Genomic DNA, 20,393 nt, shown 5'->3' on the forward strand with positions numbered 1-20,393 from the left:
GTGTCCTTCATGGTATGACAAAAATAAAAATAAAATCAATCAAATTCTAAAATGTCTTTCCTCTCCATTTCCTTTTTTATTTTCTTAGCTACCAAACTAATCTCATTAGAAACTTTTCTTCTCCGACCAAGTATCAATACCACCTAAAAATAAAAAGAAAAAAAAACTCAATACCATTCCAGTTGATTCTCCATGCTCATTACAATCATGCTTGCATAAACACAACAAGAACATTACACTAACATTTCAAAATTATTTCAATAAAAAACCATTTTTCAAAAAAGAAAAAGGAAAAAGAAAAATTTAAGTAATGGAGTTGACCCTATCAATTTAACATAGAGATGCAAACTAAGCTCACAAAACAAATTATACATATGTCCCAAATCAACCATTACCTATCCTCTATACATATAAAATTTAAAAAAGGATAAAAAAATTAAGTCTTGACAAGTAAAGAAAAGTGTGTGTACGCGCATGCGCAGGGTTCTTTGTGGATTTCATCATGGCCACACAACTTCTTTCCTTTGCCTTAGAAGATTGTTTCATATCCACAATAGTTTAGAAGAGTTGGAGCTGGCATCTTTTCAAGTTAATGCAAAAGTTTATACTTCTAGTTTATGAATGGAGAACCAATATGCTAAAACATAGTAAGCCAACCACAATATGCATGTTCTCACAAATCATACAAAAAAAAATGAATAGACAAACTTACCACCAAAAGCTTTTCTTGGTTGATGATGCTTGCACTTATCAAAGTGAACACAGAGAATGTAAATAAGACACAACACAATGAACATAATAATCACAATAGAAACTCCATTGCCTATATAAGAATAATTACCATAAAATGCTTCTTAGCATCCTCTAAAAACGCTTTAAATGATAAATTTAGATAAAAAAATAAAAGATATTAGATATCAAGATGGAGAGAAGGGATATCTTTTCTTTTTTGTGTCACATGCTAGTCCAAAAAAAGAGTAATGAAGAGAGGTTATGTTCTTAAAGATATGCTTAATCTATTAACTTTACACATTATCTCTTCTGACTATAAAAAAATAAGGTTAAAAATATTAGACACCAATGCAGAGAAAAGAAGTACTTTCTTGTTTTTATTTGGAGGCTTTCCTTCCTAGTCTAGAAAAGGAGTAATGGAGAAAGGTTGTGTTATTAAAGATTAGTCTAGATGGTTGGTTTTAGATGTCTTTAGAAAATGAAAGTAAAGAAAAGGTTTAGGTATTTTTCAATTAATAAAAGAAATTATTTTTTTCACATGGATAAAAATAAAGGTAAGAAACATATATATGCTAGTAAAGAAGCCATAGCTGGAGCCCAAAAAATTATATAAAAGAAAATGTCAGCAACTGTAAGAACTTACAATAATGACATTTCTACAATTAACAAACAATGTTTAGTAAAAGTCCATCTTCTTATAGTTTTTATTTAATGTTAATAGTAATACAATGATTTTAAATTATAATATAATTAAGAAAAACTAACCATTATTTTTAGATAATACTAGTTTAGAGGTTTGCGCTAAGCAACGACTTGAATAAAAAAGAATTGAGCATAAAAAAATATATTCAAATCGTAAGGAACTATTTGATATTATTATTAAACCTGATCTAATATATCAACCTTGAAACTTCTTTACTTGATGCCTTGACATGCTTAGGTTTACAATTAAACATGTAGAAGTTGTTCTAACGTTATCTAGTCGACTTAGCAGATCACAAGGTAATTCAGAAAATCAACAAAAAACATGGTTTGACTTTAAAAAAATCAAGATGATTTTATTTTTTAATATTAAAAAGATAATATATTGGATCATCTTAGACTTTATTATTTAACATGTCAAATCCATGATCCAAGTTGTGGACTACACTGGGTTTGAGAACTTTGGTTTTTTTTTTTTAAAATATTTTTTATTTAATTATACAATAAAAAAATATTTATAAAATCAAGCGCAAATCAAACACAAATCAAATGTCAAAATATTTGTCTGAGATTACAGTAACTTCATTAAAAACGAACTAAAACAACTTATAAAGATAAATTCAAAATTAAGTAAATGTTAAAGGACAAAATTGAAAAAAAATGGATTAAAATGTAAAAAATAAATATTTTTAAAAAAATGTAAAAAAATAAAGCAACCTCCAATATCAGTAAATGAGGTCTAAAAGTTTTGATGTAGTAAGTAATAAATTAAATTTATTGCAAGTAGAGTTAATTTTACATTAAAAAAAATAAAACAATTAATTTCATTTAAAATATCAAAATTCTATTCTTTCAATTCTTAAATCTTAAGAAATCAAGCGTGACAAAAAGCGTATCCACCATCAAACATTAATTTATCTTTCTCGTCAATATCATAACGACGACGTTTATCAACCTCTAAAAATACGAACAAAAACCTTCAAGATCCATAAAACACCAAATCCCCTCTCAGATCCTCTGCTTAACTCACCATCAGATCTGGAAAAAAACTCCCCAATTTTCCATCACTTTCCCGCGAAAACAAAACTACCAACACATTTTTCCGGAAAATAACCAAAAAAAAAAAATGTCGCACAACAGCGACACGATCCCTCTCCACGCATCTTCCCAATCAGACATCGACGAGATCGAGAACCTAATCAACTCCTCCATCCAATCCAGTCCTTCAACAGTCCTACCTGCCCGTCCACCAAGCCCGCCCCGAATACCCGTATCCTCATCTCCATTCATCCAATCCAATCTTCCTCCACCTCCAGCTCAAGCAAAGCTCCCCACTCTTCAAAAACCGCCATCTGCTGTCCCCTCCGCCCCTCTACCTCCTCTGCCACCTAGCACTGGTAACTCTTCCGGTGGTAATATTGCTGCTACCGGGTTCGGGTCCCTTCCGAATACGTTGACGGAGCCAGTTTGGGATACGATAAAAAGAGATCTGTCTAGGATTATGAGTAATTTGAAGCTGGTTGTGTTTCCAAACCCGTATCGTGAAGATCCGGGTAAGGCCTTGAGAGACTGGGATTTGTGGGGTCCCTTTTTCTTCATCGTCTTCTTAGGACTCACTCTTTCTTGGTCCGCTTCTGTTAAAAAGGTTAGTAAAATTTATTTATTTATTTATTTTTAACTCTTTAGGATAATTTTTGATGCCTGTGAGAGTTGAAGAATGGGAATTAGTAGGAATGTAAGCTTTTTAGTCATTTTTTTTTATTCCTTACAAATTAATGCGGTTTTGAAGGAATTGATAAGGCAGAGATAGATGATGGGTCCTGATATATTTAACTATAGTTTGGAGAGATGAGGTAGCAATGTTGGCTTTAGAATTTGTGGCTCCCAGGCACATAATATGATCTGAATGCACTGCGGCATTTAGCCACTGTCATATAATGGGACATGTTAATTGCATCCGTAACAATCGCAGCAGCCGTTTTGTTATTGTAATGTCCATTATTTCAAGCGTGAGGGCTATAGTTTTTAAAAAAAGGTCACCTAAAATTAATAAAAATGTCTGCATGTTATTGTTACTTTGTTAAATGTTGCAGGAAAACACTGAGTTTGTGTTGCATACGTCATAGCATTGCATCATAATAGGTTTTTCAGTGTGGTAACTTTACTTATTTAGTCCCTTTCTGGTGGATTTGTGGAAAATGTATGCATTAAAGATAAAATTTTTAATATTGTTTACCATGCAGTGCATTCTGTGATGGTTGAGACCAAGATGTAAACACTCTTGACAGTGTACAATGCATTTTAATACATTCTTATAAGACTCTAAAGGATTGCAATGGTTAACTAATTGGTAGTTTGAAGAACCAAGATGTTTAATTTTGAGCGATCAAAAACAGAGAAAAATGAAATTTGTGCCTGACAACAGGAACACCGAGTGCTGTAAATTGTTTCATGAAAAGTGAATTGTGCTTTGTGGTTTCATGTTTATGCCAATTGATTGTGAAATTGTTGAGGGTTGTAAAAGTAGGGTTTGAAGGAAGTGAAAATAGGTCTGAATTTTTGTTGGTTTTTCTAGAATAAAAAAATATTCTGGGTTTTATGCCTGGATTAATTTGAAGGTACCTAAATGTCTCATCAGATATCTTAGTATCAGGATTGCATCACACAATCTGAAGGATGGCTAGAAAGCTTATAAAACTTCTGCGAAGCATTTTTTTCATCCCTGGAGTAGAACATCTAATTAGTTAAGAATAATTTATGGACTTCGTTAGGTCTTCCTAATTCTTTAAAGACTTTTGACTCTAGATAGAAAACATGGAAATTCAGACCCTAAATTAACTATGATTGCATAATAAGACCAGAAAACATTAAAACAAAATGACAGAAATCCATCTCATGCCTATTAAATTGAAAACTATCAAAATACTGTAAAATCTTTTTTCTTTTAATCAAAAAGAGAATAAATGAAATGGAATCATAGGTTTTCTGACGCAAAATAAATGTAAAATAGTGTTTGATACTAATTTTAAAAAAAGAGATCCAAGCAGCTCTAAGTTAAACTTTTTTTGGGTTTGTTTGTTGCTGGTGTTGGTTACTGTGTGATGGCTATATAACTGTTGTGACAAACAGAGAAATAGCCCTTTTTCCTGCTTTCCTGGATCAACTTTTCATCGTATGCTATATAAGCTATTGTGTGGTGACAAATAGCAACATTATCAAACGTCTTGGCTTTGTCCTTGCTATGTGGTGGTCACAAAACTTATTTGTGGTGTTCACATAGTGTTTGAATGATTGCTAATCAATTGCTGTGTGGTCATCACAGGCCAACCAACAACAAGGTCAAACGAATCCATAGTTGTTACAAGGTGGCACTGAAGCAATTGTATGGTTACCAAAAAGCAAGGCCAAAACAACTGCATGAACATTCAATGATTTGATATTTATGCCTGCAATTTGGCCAATGCCTTGCAATGCTTCCAGACTTTGTATATGTTGATTAGTTATTATACCCAAGGCAGAATGTGCTAGATCAATCAGAAAGTTCAGTTGGGATTTAAGTGCTGATATGTGATTTTGGTGTTGAGTTGTGATTTCCTTTCATTTTCTGTCTCTGTGCATGTCTTCTCATGTTTCAGTTTTTGTGCAATGCTGAAGTTGACCTTGATGTTCTTGCAAGATCTAGAAATGGACAGTTATGAATGAAGCATGTTCTATGTATATTGAGAAACTAATATTATCCCACTCTGGATTGATGATTTTAGCTGCCCGTCTTGCTCGATGTTTTCTTTACTTTTCAAAGGAACATTAGATTTGTTATTAGAGCAAAATGCTGCAAGTTTTTGTTCAGTTCTAACATTTTTCATGTCATTTTCCAGTCTGAGGTTTTTGCCGTTGCATTTGCACTGCTCGCAGCTGGTGCTGTAATCTTGACACTGAATGTTCTGCTGCTGGTAATAGCTTCTTTATCCTGCCCTTTCCACGAAGCACAATCACACAAATCCGTGTGTGTGTATGCTCTTACACCCCACAGGATTGAACACATTAGCTAGCTTTAATTTCTCTGATATATTGCCAGTTTATATTTGGTCAAACGTTAGCGTTGCATAGAATGGAGAAATTCAATATATATGTTCAAATTATGGTAATTTAAAAGCCTGCCACATGCAACATCGCAAGTGATTTCCATCTTTGATGTTACAGGGTGGACACATAATTTTCTTCCAAAGCCTGAGCCTCCTGGGTTACTGTCTCTTTCCTCTAGACATTGGAGCTTTCATCTGCATGTTGAAGGACAATGTAATAATAAAAGTGATTGTGGTATTTGTGACACTGGCTTGGAGCTCGTGGGCTGCCTATCCTTTCATGAGTTCAGCTGTAAACCCAAGAAGAAAGGCACTTGCACTTTACCCTGTATTTCTCATGTACGTATCAGTTGGTTTTCTCATCATCGCCATTGATTAATGCATAAGCAACTCCCATTGTTGGAATTTTCATAAACAATTAAACTCACAGCAGTACATAGGAACTTTACATGGTGGTTAATTTTCTGCTCATGTAGCTCCATTTTTTTACCCTTTTTGACTTCACATGTTTGGAGATTCAATCTGCCAGATGTTATATAGTAGAGTATGAAACTTTGATATGGTTATGTACCCTGCTTAATGTCATTTCTGAAAACGGTGTCTGAGAGGTTCCTAAGGTCCTGAAGGGAAATTTTTTATTTTTTTTTAACCTGCCATTTTTTATGCTGCTTCTAAAGATGACAGCTGTTACTGTCACAAAAATTCCATTACTGAACGTTCTGTAGTTGATTTTTCCCTTTTTGCTTAAAGTTTGTATTATCAAGTCAAGATTTAAAAAGAGAAGAATGCAGAGAAACTTAAAAATGCCTATGGGGCCTTTTTTAAATGGCATTGTGGAAGCTGGAGTTTCGCGACATTAGGAACATAATATTCCTTTTATCTTCAGAGAGAGAGAGAGAGAGAGAGAGAGAGTACGCAAGAATCCCTTGTGGTAGATTCTAGTTTGGAACTTGTGATTTGTTAATCACACTGCAAGGAGATAGATCTAGTTATGCTATATATATATATTGAAACTCTAAACTTTTCCTTTAGGCTTAAAATGCTAATTCAAGTTCACTGTTTTGTTCTGTTCATTCCATTACTTCATTCATCTTTCCATACAGCAAAAAATGAATAAAATAGTTAGGTAAATCAAATCGTCATCCCAAAACTAAAACATTAAAAGAATATATGCTGATCGTACATGATTATCAGCATAAAGGTGCTATTTTCTGATAGAATTTCCACTTCGTTAAACACTAAATAACATCGTTTAAAATTATGGGAAAACAAGAGGGGAGCTTAACTTATGCAAATCTCATGTACTGTAATCATTTGATTTGGATGAAAGATTAAGTTTCTTTAATAATATCTCAGAATTAAAAGGTGACAGAATGATTCTAAGATTATTTAGAAGCCTAGAACAAGTTCGAGATTGTCGAGAAAATACAAAGATACAAGCGCATCCAACTACTGAGCTTGCGAAGTCAATGTTGCTGTGTATTGTCGGGAAAATACAAAGATTATTCATGTACATGTACAAGCATGAATATGTGGGCTACCAGCTTGAAAAATACCCATCGCGGCATGGAGGTTATGGGATTCAATCTCTACCAGTAGCAGCTCAATAAAGGGTGGTTTGATAATGGCTAATCTTCAGCAGAGAGACACAGACTGCATTGATAAATGTTACGGATGCCAGAAACCAACTCTCACTTTCAGAAGCAAGGGGGTACTAGGAGGGAAACATTTACATTCTTCATTAGAGAGAATAGCTAATATTCATCGAGTCAACAAGGTCCTACACATTTAAACTACAGGAAAAAATAAATAAAACAGAGTGTCATAGGCAGTAAACAAGCCACATACAGTATACAGAGAATTCATTCATTTCATTCATTCTTCCCACCACATAAAAGAAACAAAGAAGAGACAGGCTGAAAATTAAAGAAAAGGGAAAGCAAGAAAATGAGTAAAAAGCGAGCCCAATTAACCAGCAATCAAGAAAAAGCATAGAAATGAATCAATAAATTCAAGAGAGAGAGAGAGGGGGGGGGGCCTTACGAGTGTGAAGAAAGAGAGAAATGGGAGGTGAGTGAATCAGGCTTCATTTCTTTCCTTCTGTCACTGCAAATTGAGATGGATGCTTGCTTGCTTCTGCTAATTAAGCATTGGAAGAAGAAGAAATAGTGAAAGAGTGCTGCTGACTGCCGAGCCTGTTCTGTTGTGTTGTTTATTTTGGGCTCGGGTTCTAAAGCTCAGGTCAATTAAGAGCCCATAGCAGCTATAATATGCCCAAAAATCTTATGGCCCGAATAAGTTACAGCTTACACAATGGATGTAATATTGGACACCTTTTAACTTTTACTGGACAGCACAAATCTCGGGGAGATGAAATATAAATATATATATATATATATCGTCGCCACCTAAACGCCGACCATAAATAGAAACGCATCACCTTAATGGAGAGGACTAGACGCGATGCTTCAAATGTTATCGTGGACGACTATTTTTTTTTTTTTTTTTTTTTGATTTACGTGGGGTATCCGGGCCAGCTTACGCGCACCACGACTATTCCCCACGGCCCGCTGGACATCCTGCAAGCCCAGGAGCATGTAAGGCACCGCGGGGGTGACAGGCGTACACATAGAGGGTCGAACCCGGGACGGGGGCGGAACAAGTCACACGAATTGACCACAGCAGCTAAACCCTCAAGTGCGGGTACACTCGAGGACTCGAACTCAGGACGCATAGGCAGGGCGAAGCCTGCCATGACCACTGAGCTGCAAGCCTCGTGTGTAACTATTTTTTACCATTAGAGGAGGCTACACATGTTGTTTGAATGTAGCGTGTGATCCGTGCAAAAATCTAGTTGGCTTGGTTGTACACCCTAATTTACTATAATTACTTTAGTTGTAATTTTGATTTTGCTAAACCGGGCATGAATCAAGTGCTTTAAATTTTTTCTTGACATTACGAGAACTCTTTATTTAATTAAATAAATTTAAATTTCAAATAAAATCATAATGAATAGATTAAGAGAAAAGAAGTTGAGTGACAGAAAAAAAAACACAACTCTTTCTCTCATCGTATAAATTAGTTTTTAATATTAGCAAAAAAAAAAAACTTAATATTTATCTAAGACTTAATTTTAATCTCCTAAACTTTAATTATTTTAAATGAATGATATTAAATTTTATTTTATAAAATTAAACATCAACAAAGTAATGAAGTGCTTCTTCAACATCTCGAAATCTCTATATATGGTTATGATAAATAAATCATAATGAATAATCTCAAATTAAAGTAATGTTAAAGTAGCAAATAAAAAAAAGAAAATTAAAGGACGAGAGCATAAAAGATCTTAGGAACTAAAAAAAGAAAGCCAATGTTCGAATGAACAATGGATCTCCTCACCGGAAATAGTATTTATTGGTAATAATCTTATCTTGACTATGATACTAAAATTAATAAATGGTCTTGTGAAAAGGTGTAATATTGTCGTAGACAATGGTTATTATATTTTCTTTCTTTCTCGTAGAATCAATTATTATCAACAATATGCCTTGTTGAAATAATATATTGCGTCCAGCATTCTAAATAAAAAAATAAAAATAAATAAAAATGTTTTGCTTTCGCCGCCACTGCCCCAGTGGATGATGGCTTGCGGAACCGTCTTATATATTTTAATAATATGATTTTGATTGCTTTTTAAAATATTTTTTATTTAAAAATATATTAAAATAATATATTTTTTTATTTTTTAAAAATTATTTTTAATATCAACACATCAAAATAATCTAAAAACATCAAAAAAATATTATTTTAAAACAAATAAAAAAATTTAATTTTTTTCAAAAACGTTTTTAAAACAAAAAAACAAACAGTGTAAATAATAAATTAAAATAAAAAGATTTTTGTTTTCATACATCAATATATTAAAATTATTGTATTTTCAAGTAAAAAGTGATATAATAAATAGGTAGAGAAGGTAGACAATATTTTTTTTCAAAATAAATACGCACGGCAAATCCATTTCCTGGCTCAACTAGAAGAAAGAATTATTGAGATGTTGAAATTCAATGGCTTTTTTTTAACTAATTAGCATTATTTCATGGGAATGCTTGAATGAATTTCTCAACTTTCGTCTGCCAATCTTTGACCACAACGGCATTGGGAGACCGCTATATGTTATAAACAAATCATTCTATATAAAGAAAGCATCAGATATATTTTACTCTTTTTTTTTTTAATTTCTTCTTTTAAACAGAGATAACAAATTAGAAAATTGTCAATAAATAAATCATTAGCTTGTTTATAAGAATTCATTGAGAAGTAACTACAAACGTTGAGGGCAGTACGTACAGAGAGCTAGAACATTCAGAAATTTTGGCCCTTTGACTGGCCTCCATCTTCCTTTATATTATACAAGATAAAGGGCAGTCAATGAGGGGGCAAGGAAAGGGGGGAATTATGTTACTGTCACTTGGCTGTTATTTGTAGACCCAGAATGACATTTGTGGGCTGACAGGAATAAGACAAAAACTGGCCAAAAAAAAACAAATGGCAACAAATTTCATGTTACAGTCTTACCAATTTCCTTGTCAAAGACTGTGCATGGAAATAATTTTGACACTCCGAATCCTTGAAAGAAATAAAGGCTTCCGATTCAAGGTATCCATTTCCTTGTTAAAGATTGCATGCATGGGGCATCAGATAGCATGTTTTTACAGCCCGAGGCTTTTCTCCAGGAGCACAGGGGGTGAAGTAGCAGTGGAGTGGAGTGGAGCCGGTCGGTTCAAATCTCCATAAAAGATGGCTATAATGTGTCGTGGGTTAAATTTTTTTGCAAAAAAATATGTAAAAAAGTGAAGATTTAAGAGTGACAGATTTTTCTGCAAAGCTATATCTAAGAGCAAGGTTGTTAAAATCGCGATTCAACTCGTAAAATCGTACGTTTTTACGAGTTAATGTAGACTTTACGTGCTAAATCGTCTATAAAACTCGGAATCGGGTAAAATCGGGTCAAAATCGGATAAAATCGTTAAAATCGGATAAAATCACAATTTTACACCCGATTGAACGAGTTTGCCCACAGGAAATAAAGATGCAATTCAGCTGCCAAGTGTCATCTGCCTATTGGCTTTACTAAATCAAAAGCAATTCACATTTGACATTTCACTGAAACAATCAGTCTTCTCTCTTCTCTTCAGATTCACCATTCACATTCAAAAATCAAAGAATCAGAACATAAAAAATCCCTAAAATCGAAATCCTCAGCCACTCAGTCTCTTAATCTCTTTCTCTCAGTCAACAATCAACCACCATCCACCTCCACAACAGCCCTCACCCCTCATCTTTTTTATTTTTCCACCATCGACGACGTCCTTTTCAGCAGTCACCGTGAGAACTAGAGTCCACACAATAACAACGGCGTCTCTCCATTCTTCACCAGGTAAGTTACTCTGTTTTCTTGTTTCATCTCCTACAAAAATTCACCGGTTCTCTCTTCTCTATCGATAACTACCTACGTCTCTTTTTCCCTGTTGTTTCTTACTTTGATGTTAATATTCACTGGTACTTCTTTGATTGAATTCGCAAGCTCCAACCTTGACTGCAATATTGATCTGCATCTGCTCAGCCTCGGTGCTCATTGCTTAGAATAGAGGTAAGCTTCTTAGTTTCTTACCATGTCCGTTTCTTTACAGTTTAATGATGTTAATTGTTAAAGATTAATATTTTGATTCAAAGTTTCTGTGACTCTGTTAGTCTGTCTAATGTCTATTGTTGAGAGTTTGCTTGTGAATTTTAGATTCAAATTTAATCATGCGTGTGTGTGACTCTATTTTAGATTCAATGCTGCATTGCTGCTGCTGCTGAGTTGTGATTTGTGATTTTGTGATGAATGGATTTATAGTAGAAATAGGTGTTGCCATTCCACGTGTTAGAGAGTAGAGATTGTAATATAAAACTATTCGTAAACATCACCAAGCTTATAAAACAATTGTTGAGATCTTATTCAACTTTGATTTTATGTATTAAATATTTTAAAGCTTGATTTCGATTATATATATGAATTCTAAGTCAATTCAATACTTCTCTCTGAATATATGATCTTTTCTTTAATGCTTTATAATTGCTTTCATTTATTTATTGTTTACTTGGTATTACATTATTCAATGTGATTCATGTGAATTGCTAAGAAAGATGATATAAATGCATATTTCGGTAAACTGTTCTTGCATTATGTATTCTGTTCAATCAATTAGTATTCTGTTGCTGCATTGCTTCTGCTGCTGAGTGTGTACTAAAATCAAGTTTGTAACCTGTTATAAAATGTTTGGATTGATTACAGGGCTGATTTGAATTGATTCTTGAATTGTTGAACTTATGGCATCTAGAAAAAAATTCTTCTGGTCATAGGCTTGATGTGGGATGGCAACATGGGATAGATATTGATAAGAATTCTAGAAAAGTTCAGTGCAAGTATTGTCAAAAAATTATTAGTGGAGGTATTTTTCGTTTTAAACAACATTTGGCTTGCACTCATAAGGATGTTAAGTCATGTCAACAAGTACCAGAAAATGTTAAGCAGATGATTTTACGTGTTTTGGTGAAAAATCTAGAAGCAACTGAAAAGAAAAGAAAGGTCTTTCAATATAGTGTAAATGAGGATGATGATGATGAAATAAAAGAAATTAGCTTCAAGGACAAAGGAAAGAGAGTAGCTAGTGGGAGTGGAAGTACACAAACAACCCTAAATCAATTGCTAAAAAAAGATATTAGAGAAGAAGCATGTCGACAAATTGTAAGGTTTTTTTACACTAGTGCAATTCCATTTAATTGTGTAAAAAACCCTGAGTTTCTTAAGGCACTTGAATTGGTTGCAAAGCATGGGCTAGATTTCAAGCCTCCATCCTAATATGATATTAGAGAGAAGTATTTGAAGCAAGAAGTGGATCAAACAATGAATTTGCTTGAGGAATACAAGCTAGAATGGAAAAAAACTGGTTGTTCAATAATGTCTGATGGATAGACGGATAAAAAAAGACATTGTATTTGAAACTTTTTGGTTAATAGTCCTAAAGGGATGGTTTTTTTGTCATCAGTGGATACTTCTTATATGTCCAAGACTGCTGATAGGGTATTTTAGATGTTAGATACCATTGTGGAGAGGATTGGGGAGGAAAATGTTTTCCAAGTAATCACCAATAATGCTGCAAATTATAAGGCAACGAGACAATTATTAATGGAAAAAAGAAAGAGTTTTTTTTAACACCATGTGCTGCCCATTGTATTGACTTGATATTAGAGGATTTTGAGAAGAAGTTAGAGGTTCATCAAGTAACTATTGCTAAAGGGAGGAGAATCACCTCATATATTTATTCAAGAACTATTCTTATTTCCATGCTAAGGCACTTTACGAAAGGAAGGGATTTGATTAGGCCTGCTGCCACTCGATTTGCTACTGTATATTTGACTCTGGAATGTTTGAATGATCATAAAATGCAGTTGATGACCATGTTTACTTCTAAACAGTGGAGTTCATGTAGGTTTGCAAGAATAGAAGAAGGGAAACGAATTCAAAATTGTGTTTTGGACAGCAGGTTTTGGCATGATGTTACTATATGTATTAAGGCAGCATTTCCTCTAATTAAAGTTCTTCGATTAGTTGATTCTGATGAGAAACCAGCTATGGGTTTTATATAAAAAGCAATGGATGAAGCAAAAGAGAAGATACAAGTGAATTTTGGTTCTATGAAAAAAAGGTATATATCTTGCTAATTTTTATTTCAAATGTTGTCATTTATTAATATGAATGTCGTATATAAAGTAATGATATTTTTTTTATTTTTTTATATAGTTATATACCTATATGGAATATTGTTGATGCAAGATGGGAACTTCAACTCCACAGACCCTTACATGCAGCAGCTTATTATTTGAATCATCATTATCATTATAATCCCAATTTTAAGGTTAATGCCAACATTAAAATTGGATTATATCAATGCTTAGAAAGGATGGTGCCTAATGCAAGTGAAAGGTGCAAAATTGACTTGCAACTTGAATCATTCAAGGATGCAAAATGGTTGTTTTGCATTTAGGCTGCCAAGACAGCTAGAGATAAAAAAACTCCAGCTCAATGGTGGGATTCTTATGGGGATGAATGTCCAGAATTACAAAGGTTTGCAATCAAGTTATAAGCTTGACTTGTACTTCATCTGGATGTGAGCGTAATTGGAGTGCATTTGAAATGGTAAGTTTTTTTTATTTTATTATTTTAAATGTTGAAATATTTGATAAAAATCATATCAATTTGAATTGTTTATTTAGGTTCATACAAAACGAAGAAATCGTTTGCACTAGAGAAAAATAAATGACTTGGTATTTGTAATGTGCAATTTGAAATTGAATAATAATCAAGTCAAAAAGCAAGCTGATGATTTTGGTGTAGAAGATGATCTTTCATCTGATAATGATTGGATAACCGAGGGAGAAAAACATTCAAACATTGATTTGCTTGGTGCTATTGATAGTGCAACACGAAGACAAAATAGTAATGAAGATGAAGTGATGAAGAAGAAATTCCTAATGATGATGGAATGAAGAGTCATGGTACTGAAGATGATTTGAAGATTCAAATTGATGATATTGGTGTTGGTACTAGTAGCAGCACTAATGCTCATAATATTGGTGTTAGTACTAGTAGTGACACTAGTAATCCTCTTGATGCTAATGATACTGATGAATGTCTGAGGAATAATGAGGAAGATGAAGGCAATGAAGCTGGTTTTAGTTTACATGACACACCAGCAGATTATTTGTTTTAAATTTGTTAATTATTAGCTAATGAAAAGTTATTTAAATTATGTATGAATTTTTATTTGAAGCATGAATTTTTATTAATGTATTTTAAAATTCCTTACGATTTTACAATTTTACGATCCGTTTTTACGATCCGAGTTTGTTTAGTACTTTCCGTGCCGTGTCAAAATCGCGATTTTAACAACCTTGCCTAAAAGTATTGGGTATGTCTGCAATGTCTGATCCAAAAATAATATTTATAATATTAAAAATATTATTAAACTTGCATGACCCAAGTTTAAGTGAATTTGGCTACAACAACAAACCCAGAGCCTTGGATGTAGGTTTGGCTGTAAGGTTATATCATAAAAGTGTGATAATTAAAAATAAAAAAAATATTACAGAGTGAAATTAAAAAAATATATTAATTAAAAAGAAAAAAACAATAAAGCAAAGCATTATTCCAATGAATAGTGCTTTGCGAGGAGAGGTACAGTAAAATCCCCTCATAAGATCACAATAATCTAAAAAACAGTAAACAAAACAAATTATAAAATTTAATTCTTAATCAAATCAATATTAAAAGATAAAATTGAAATAAAAAACCACTTAAGAAAAAGAAAAAAAATCTGAATAAACTGGTTTAACCCGTCAAACTAGGTTAACTCGTCAAACTTGGGATCCATGTCATGAGAGTGTGATAACTAAATAGAAAAAAATTAATATTAATAAGCTAAATTAAACAAAATTAATTAATTAAAAAGAAAAAAGCAAAAAAAAACCTATAAATAATAATATTTTTTTCAAAATTATTAATTATTATATTAGCAATATTCATTATAATAAAAATAATAATATTTATAATACACATAATATTATTTTTTATAATAATAATAATATTAAACTTGCATTACTCAAGTTTAAGTTGATCTGGCTGCAACGCCAAGTTCAAGAACCTTGGGTTTGGCTGCAACATCAGACCCAAAAGCCTTGGATGTAGGTTTGGCTGCAAGGTCATGTCATGAAAATATAATAACTAAATAGAAAAAAATTAATACTAAAGAATAAAATTAATCAAAAAAAAGGATTAATTGAAAAGAAAAAAAAAAAGCAAAGCACTATTCCAATGAATAGTGCTTTGCGAGGAGGGGTACAATAAAATCCTCTCATGAGATTACGATAATCTAATGAAAATTAAACAAAACAAATTACGAATTTTAATTCCCAATCAAATCGATATTAAAAGATGACATTAAAAGAAAACAAACAAATTAAGAAAAAGAAAAAAATCTGAATCAACTGGGTTAACCCACCATACCAGGTTAATTTGTCAAACTTGGGATCCATGTCATGAGAGTGTAATAACTAAATAGAAAAAAATTTAATATTAACAAACTAAATTAAACAAAAAAATTTTAATTTAAAAGAAAAAAAACAAAAAATATATATAACTAAAAGACATTTGCCTTTCATTATGAATTTGCACAGTGCAATCCACATCTATTTTAGTTATAGTTATAATATTAAAAAATAAAATTGGAAGGAAAAGCAAATGAAGAAAAAGAAAAAAAAATGAATCAATTGGGCTAATCCGCTAAATCAGGTTAACCCGTTAAACTTGGGATTCATGTCATGAGAGTGTGATAAATAAATAGAAAAAAATTAATATTAATGAACTAAATTAAAGAAAAAATGATTAATTAAAAAGAAAAAAACAAAGGAAAAAAACCTACAGGAAAAAAAAAACTAATAAAAAAAATAAAAAAATCTGAATTAATTAGGTTAACCCGTCAAACCAAGTTAACCCGTAAAACCTGGGATCCGTGTCATGAAAGTTTGATAACTAAATAGAAACAAATTTACTATTAACAAACTAAATTTTAAAAAAAATGAAAAAGAAAGAAAAAAGCAAAAAAAAAAAACTATTAAACAAAAAAGATTAATTTAAAAGAAAAAAACAAAGAAAAAAAATCTACATGAAAAAAAAACTAATGAAGAAAAAAAACTGAATGAACTGGGTTAACCCTTCAAACCAAGTTAACCCGTCAAACTTGAGATTCATGTCATGAAAGTTTGATAACTCAATAGGAAAGAAAATTTACAGGTTAACCCATAATTAGCTGGATTAACCCGTCAAACCTGAGATTTATGTCATGAAAGTTTAATAACTAAATTAAAAAAAATTAACATTAACCAAACTAAATTAAATGAAAAAAATTAAATGAAAAGGAAAAATTAGCAAAAAAAATCCGGATTAACCCGTAAAACTCAGGATCCATGTCATGAAAATTTGATAACTAAATAGAAAAAAAAATTAACATTAACAAACTAAAGTAAACAAAAATTATATTAATTAAAAAGAAAAAAAAACTAAAGGCATCTGTTTTTTCACTGTAGACTGCACTATGCAGTCCACTGTTAAAAGCATAAAAAAATTGTTCAATCTTTATTGTAGACTGTATTGTGCAGTCCACAGAAAAAAAAAAAAGCAATTTTAATTATAGTTAATTTGACAAAAAAAAATTAAAAGGACTCTAAGGGAATCTGTAGGTAATTTTATTAAAAAACATATAATTTTATTCTTAAAATAATATTTTTAATATACTTTAAAGTTATTTATTTCCATGAAAACAAATAAAAAATGTATTATGAGCTTAATATAAGAAGGGGAGGCACCTGGATTCGGGTGTCCTTATGCGCTTAACTCATTTAATAAAAAGTTCACGGGCTCGGCTCAAACATGTACATCTAGCTTCTTCTTTTTTATGCATAAGAAGAGAATGACATTTTCTTGCCCTTTTTTTTTTTAAAAAAAAAGTAAATGATATATTATCTGCTAAGATAAACAAATGAAGAAGAGAATGATATTTTCTTGCTCTTTTTTTTTTTTAAAAAAGTAAATGATATATTATCTGCTAAGATAAACAATACATCATTTACTTAACTAGTTTTTTATTACTAGAAAAGTGGTTAAAAAATCAGACTAGGATGATTTTTTTGGATCTAAACAAGTCTCCATTATATCACTATATATATATATATATCTTTGTCCTGACATGGTATTTAATTCTTCAATATATTATTTAATTAAATTTTTTTCATCCAAATGATAGAATTATAGTTTTCATTTCAAAAAATATCTTTGAATTATAAAAGAATATATATAATTTTATTTTCCCACAAAATTTTAAAAAAAATTATTTGTAAATTTTTTTGTGATTGACTAATTTTGAAATCTGTTAGTTTCTTAAAACACTCTAAGCAATTTTTATTACATTTTTTTATAAATAGAATCTTTGAATGAAAAATATAATTCTATTAATTTGGATGAGAACTTTTAATAAAAAGGACATATTAGAGATTTGCATACAATACAAGGATATAATTGACACAATTTAAAAGGTATAGACCTATTTGAACTTGTCTACTTATATAAAGACAAATTGATTCATTTACCCTAAAAAATGCAAGTTAGTCTCTAAATTATAAATATATTAACATGACTTTAATTAGACTAATATGAAAATTTAAAAAACTTGAAAGAAATGATTGATGGTTTTATAATAGATGAACTTGCATGTTAATTGTGATTAATTTATATTTTTTAATGATTTTAAAAACGCATTCTTCATTTCAATTTGATGAATAGGTTAAAACTCAAGAAATCAAGCAATGAAAAAGGAGTTTCATGAACACCAAACCCACCCTAGATATTTTATTTATATAGGTTAATAATTAATTGCATGCTTTTTAAGCCATTTATGGCATGCTTCTTTGTAATTTACCTTAATTTATTTTATTTACATTGAGGATTGAATATATTTTGTAAGAATAATTCAAATACTAAATTAAATTAATTAAGACCAAAAAAGAGATATCAATGGTTTACCTTTTGCTTTGCTCGCTTTCGTTTGTATACTATAAGTTTCTCATCAAATAAAAGATGTATTTTATTCTAAATTCTTAAATTTTGTAGCATAATTAATATTATCCATGGTTTGTTTTGAATTGTTGTATTGAAGAAGAATATGATATATTTTAATCTATACTCTTACGTTCTGAATCATAATATTGTTGAATTAATTATTGTGATGTTGCAAGTAAGTGTTTTAGAAAGAAAATCTCTTAAAGATAGACTATTTCTACGTGTTTGACCAAAGTCTTTGATTAAAAGATAAAATACTTTTCTTTTAAAGAATACGAGTCCAAAGCTTTTACTTTACTTTATTTTAATTTTATCCTTCTAAGTGATATTTTATTTGTTGACATTTCCATATCTTTGAATGTGCTTGAGAATTCAAGGTGTTTTGTAAAATTTTATGATTGAATTAGAGGCTAATTTAATTAAATAATATTTTAATTTATTAAAAACAATTAATAGAAGAAAGATTGAGAGCCGAAAAAAATCAAAAGAGGATTTTTTTCAAATTCATGTGAAAAAAGTTAATTCCGTCCACAAATTCTTCATGCGGTCATTTTTTATGCTTTTAATTTTAAGATTTTATATTTAGGTCCTACACTTTATTTTTCTTTTACATTTTAATCCATTAATTTTGAAAAATGAAAGAAAAAGTTGTTTAAAAACAGGAACGACAGAGAGTAGTCATTTAGCCACATTCTGGCAATAAAAAAAAACTGATATTGGTTTTATTTGATTTCTCTTGATTAGAGGAGTAGCACTAGATGTTTTCGAACTTTTATCTCCTTAAATAAATAGATCGGGGCTTAGTTTTTTTTTAATTCTATTTAATTTTGGATTTATTTAGCAATTTTATGGTGTTTTGATATTGAAAATGGCTTTTTTTAAAGGTGTTCTGGTGTTTTTTAAATATTTCCAAGTGAAAAAATAGAAATTGAATTTTTGGGACATGGGATTCTAGACCCTGACTTTCCGGCTAACTCTGGTTTCCAAAAATAATTACTAATAAATGACGTATTATCTGCTTTGCTAATATGTTTTTTTAAAAAAAACGAAAGGATATAAAGTATTGTCTGTTCTATTAAACAAGGGGGAAGTCCAGGCATGCGGGTGTGGAATTTTAGACAACTCATTAGTTTTTTTTATTAAGAAATTTAATTAAGAATCATTATAGATAAAATAATTTAAATTATATGTAAAATATTATTTCATTAAATATAATGCAAAATTTGTCTTTTTTTTAAAATTAAAACTACAGAATTTTTTAGTTATTGAAGAGATATATTTTATACTTATTTTCAATTATTGGAATTTTTATATAATTCATTTTAATTTCCTTTACTTTTAATTCAAAAAACATGTTACGAATAAAATAATTATAAAAAAATGATTATATAAGAAAAGAACAATTCATTTAATAAAATATATATTTTTAAATAATTTAAATTGTATGTTTTGAACAAATATTTAATTTAATTGTAAAAATATTAAATGAAAATAAATTTAAAAAACTCCCCCACAACAAGGGTAAATAATCGGTGATAGTAATATGCTAAATAGTAAATAGGCAAATGAGTTTTTCATAGATCTTCTACTCAAATGGACCAAGCATTTGTGGGATTTGTTTTTATTTTTATGTGTTCTTTACGTGATCTCCAATCAAGCTTATAGATATTTACTAGATAGTTGGCATGCTTTATTTTGTCGGCAAGATTAAATTATATTTTAATATTAAAAAAAATATTTATGTATTGTTAGTGTGTTTAAAAAAAAATTATGACACGGGTCATAAACACAACCGGGTCAAATAAACTAGTTTTATTTAATCATGTGATAAAAACCCAATAATAAAAAATGTATTGAATTAAAGAAGAAAAGGTGATCATGATGACATGCACAAAAATAAACACTTGCCAAATAGAAAAATAATAGTTACAAATCTCAATTTTTATACAATTTAATATTAAAAAATAAAATTAAAAAAAGAAAAAAAACCCGAGTCAAATACAAGAACCATGACTCGGGTTGTGGGGCCGGAATAACCCTATAGAAAAAAATAAAAAAATATATAATACCCAATTCCTAACAATCAAAATGTATAAGGATGAGTTCAAAACAAATCAATTAACAAAAAAAAACCTAAAAAATTAAAGCATCATCAAATCCAT

The 20,393-nt window shown here is 30.5% G+C and overlaps 1 protein-coding gene and 1 long non-coding RNA gene across 2 annotated transcripts; one reads left to right on the forward strand and one right to left on the reverse strand.

Annotated features, from left to right (window-relative positions):
- Positions 1-2,379: 2,379 nt before the first annotated feature.
- Positions 2,380-6,165, forward strand: LOC133690112 (protein YIP4b-like). Its single transcript, XM_062110303.1, has 3 exons — positions 2,380-3,079; positions 5,310-5,384; positions 5,635-6,165. Exons 1-3 carry the CDS (start codon positions 2,561-2,563, stop codon positions 5,893-5,895), a joined length of 855 nt encoding a protein of 284 aa, XP_061966287.1. The 5' UTR covers positions 2,380-2,560; the 3' UTR covers positions 5,896-6,165.
- A 664-nt stretch (positions 6,166-6,829) lies between these two features.
- Positions 6,830-7,738, reverse strand: LOC133687960 (uncharacterized). Its single transcript, XR_009841068.1, has 2 exons — positions 7,560-7,738; positions 6,830-7,309 (listed from the first exon to the last, which is right to left on the reverse strand). It is a non-coding gene; the product is annotated as an uncharacterized LOC133687960 (long non-coding RNA).
- Positions 7,739-20,393: the final 12,655 nt, after the last annotated feature.

The sequence above is a fragment of the Populus nigra genome, chromosome 3 (genome assembly GCF_951802175.1).
Source record: "Populus nigra chromosome 3, ddPopNigr1.1, whole genome shotgun sequence".
In the NCBI taxonomy this organism is placed as follows: Eukaryota; Viridiplantae; Streptophyta; class Magnoliopsida; order Malpighiales; family Salicaceae; genus Populus; species Populus nigra.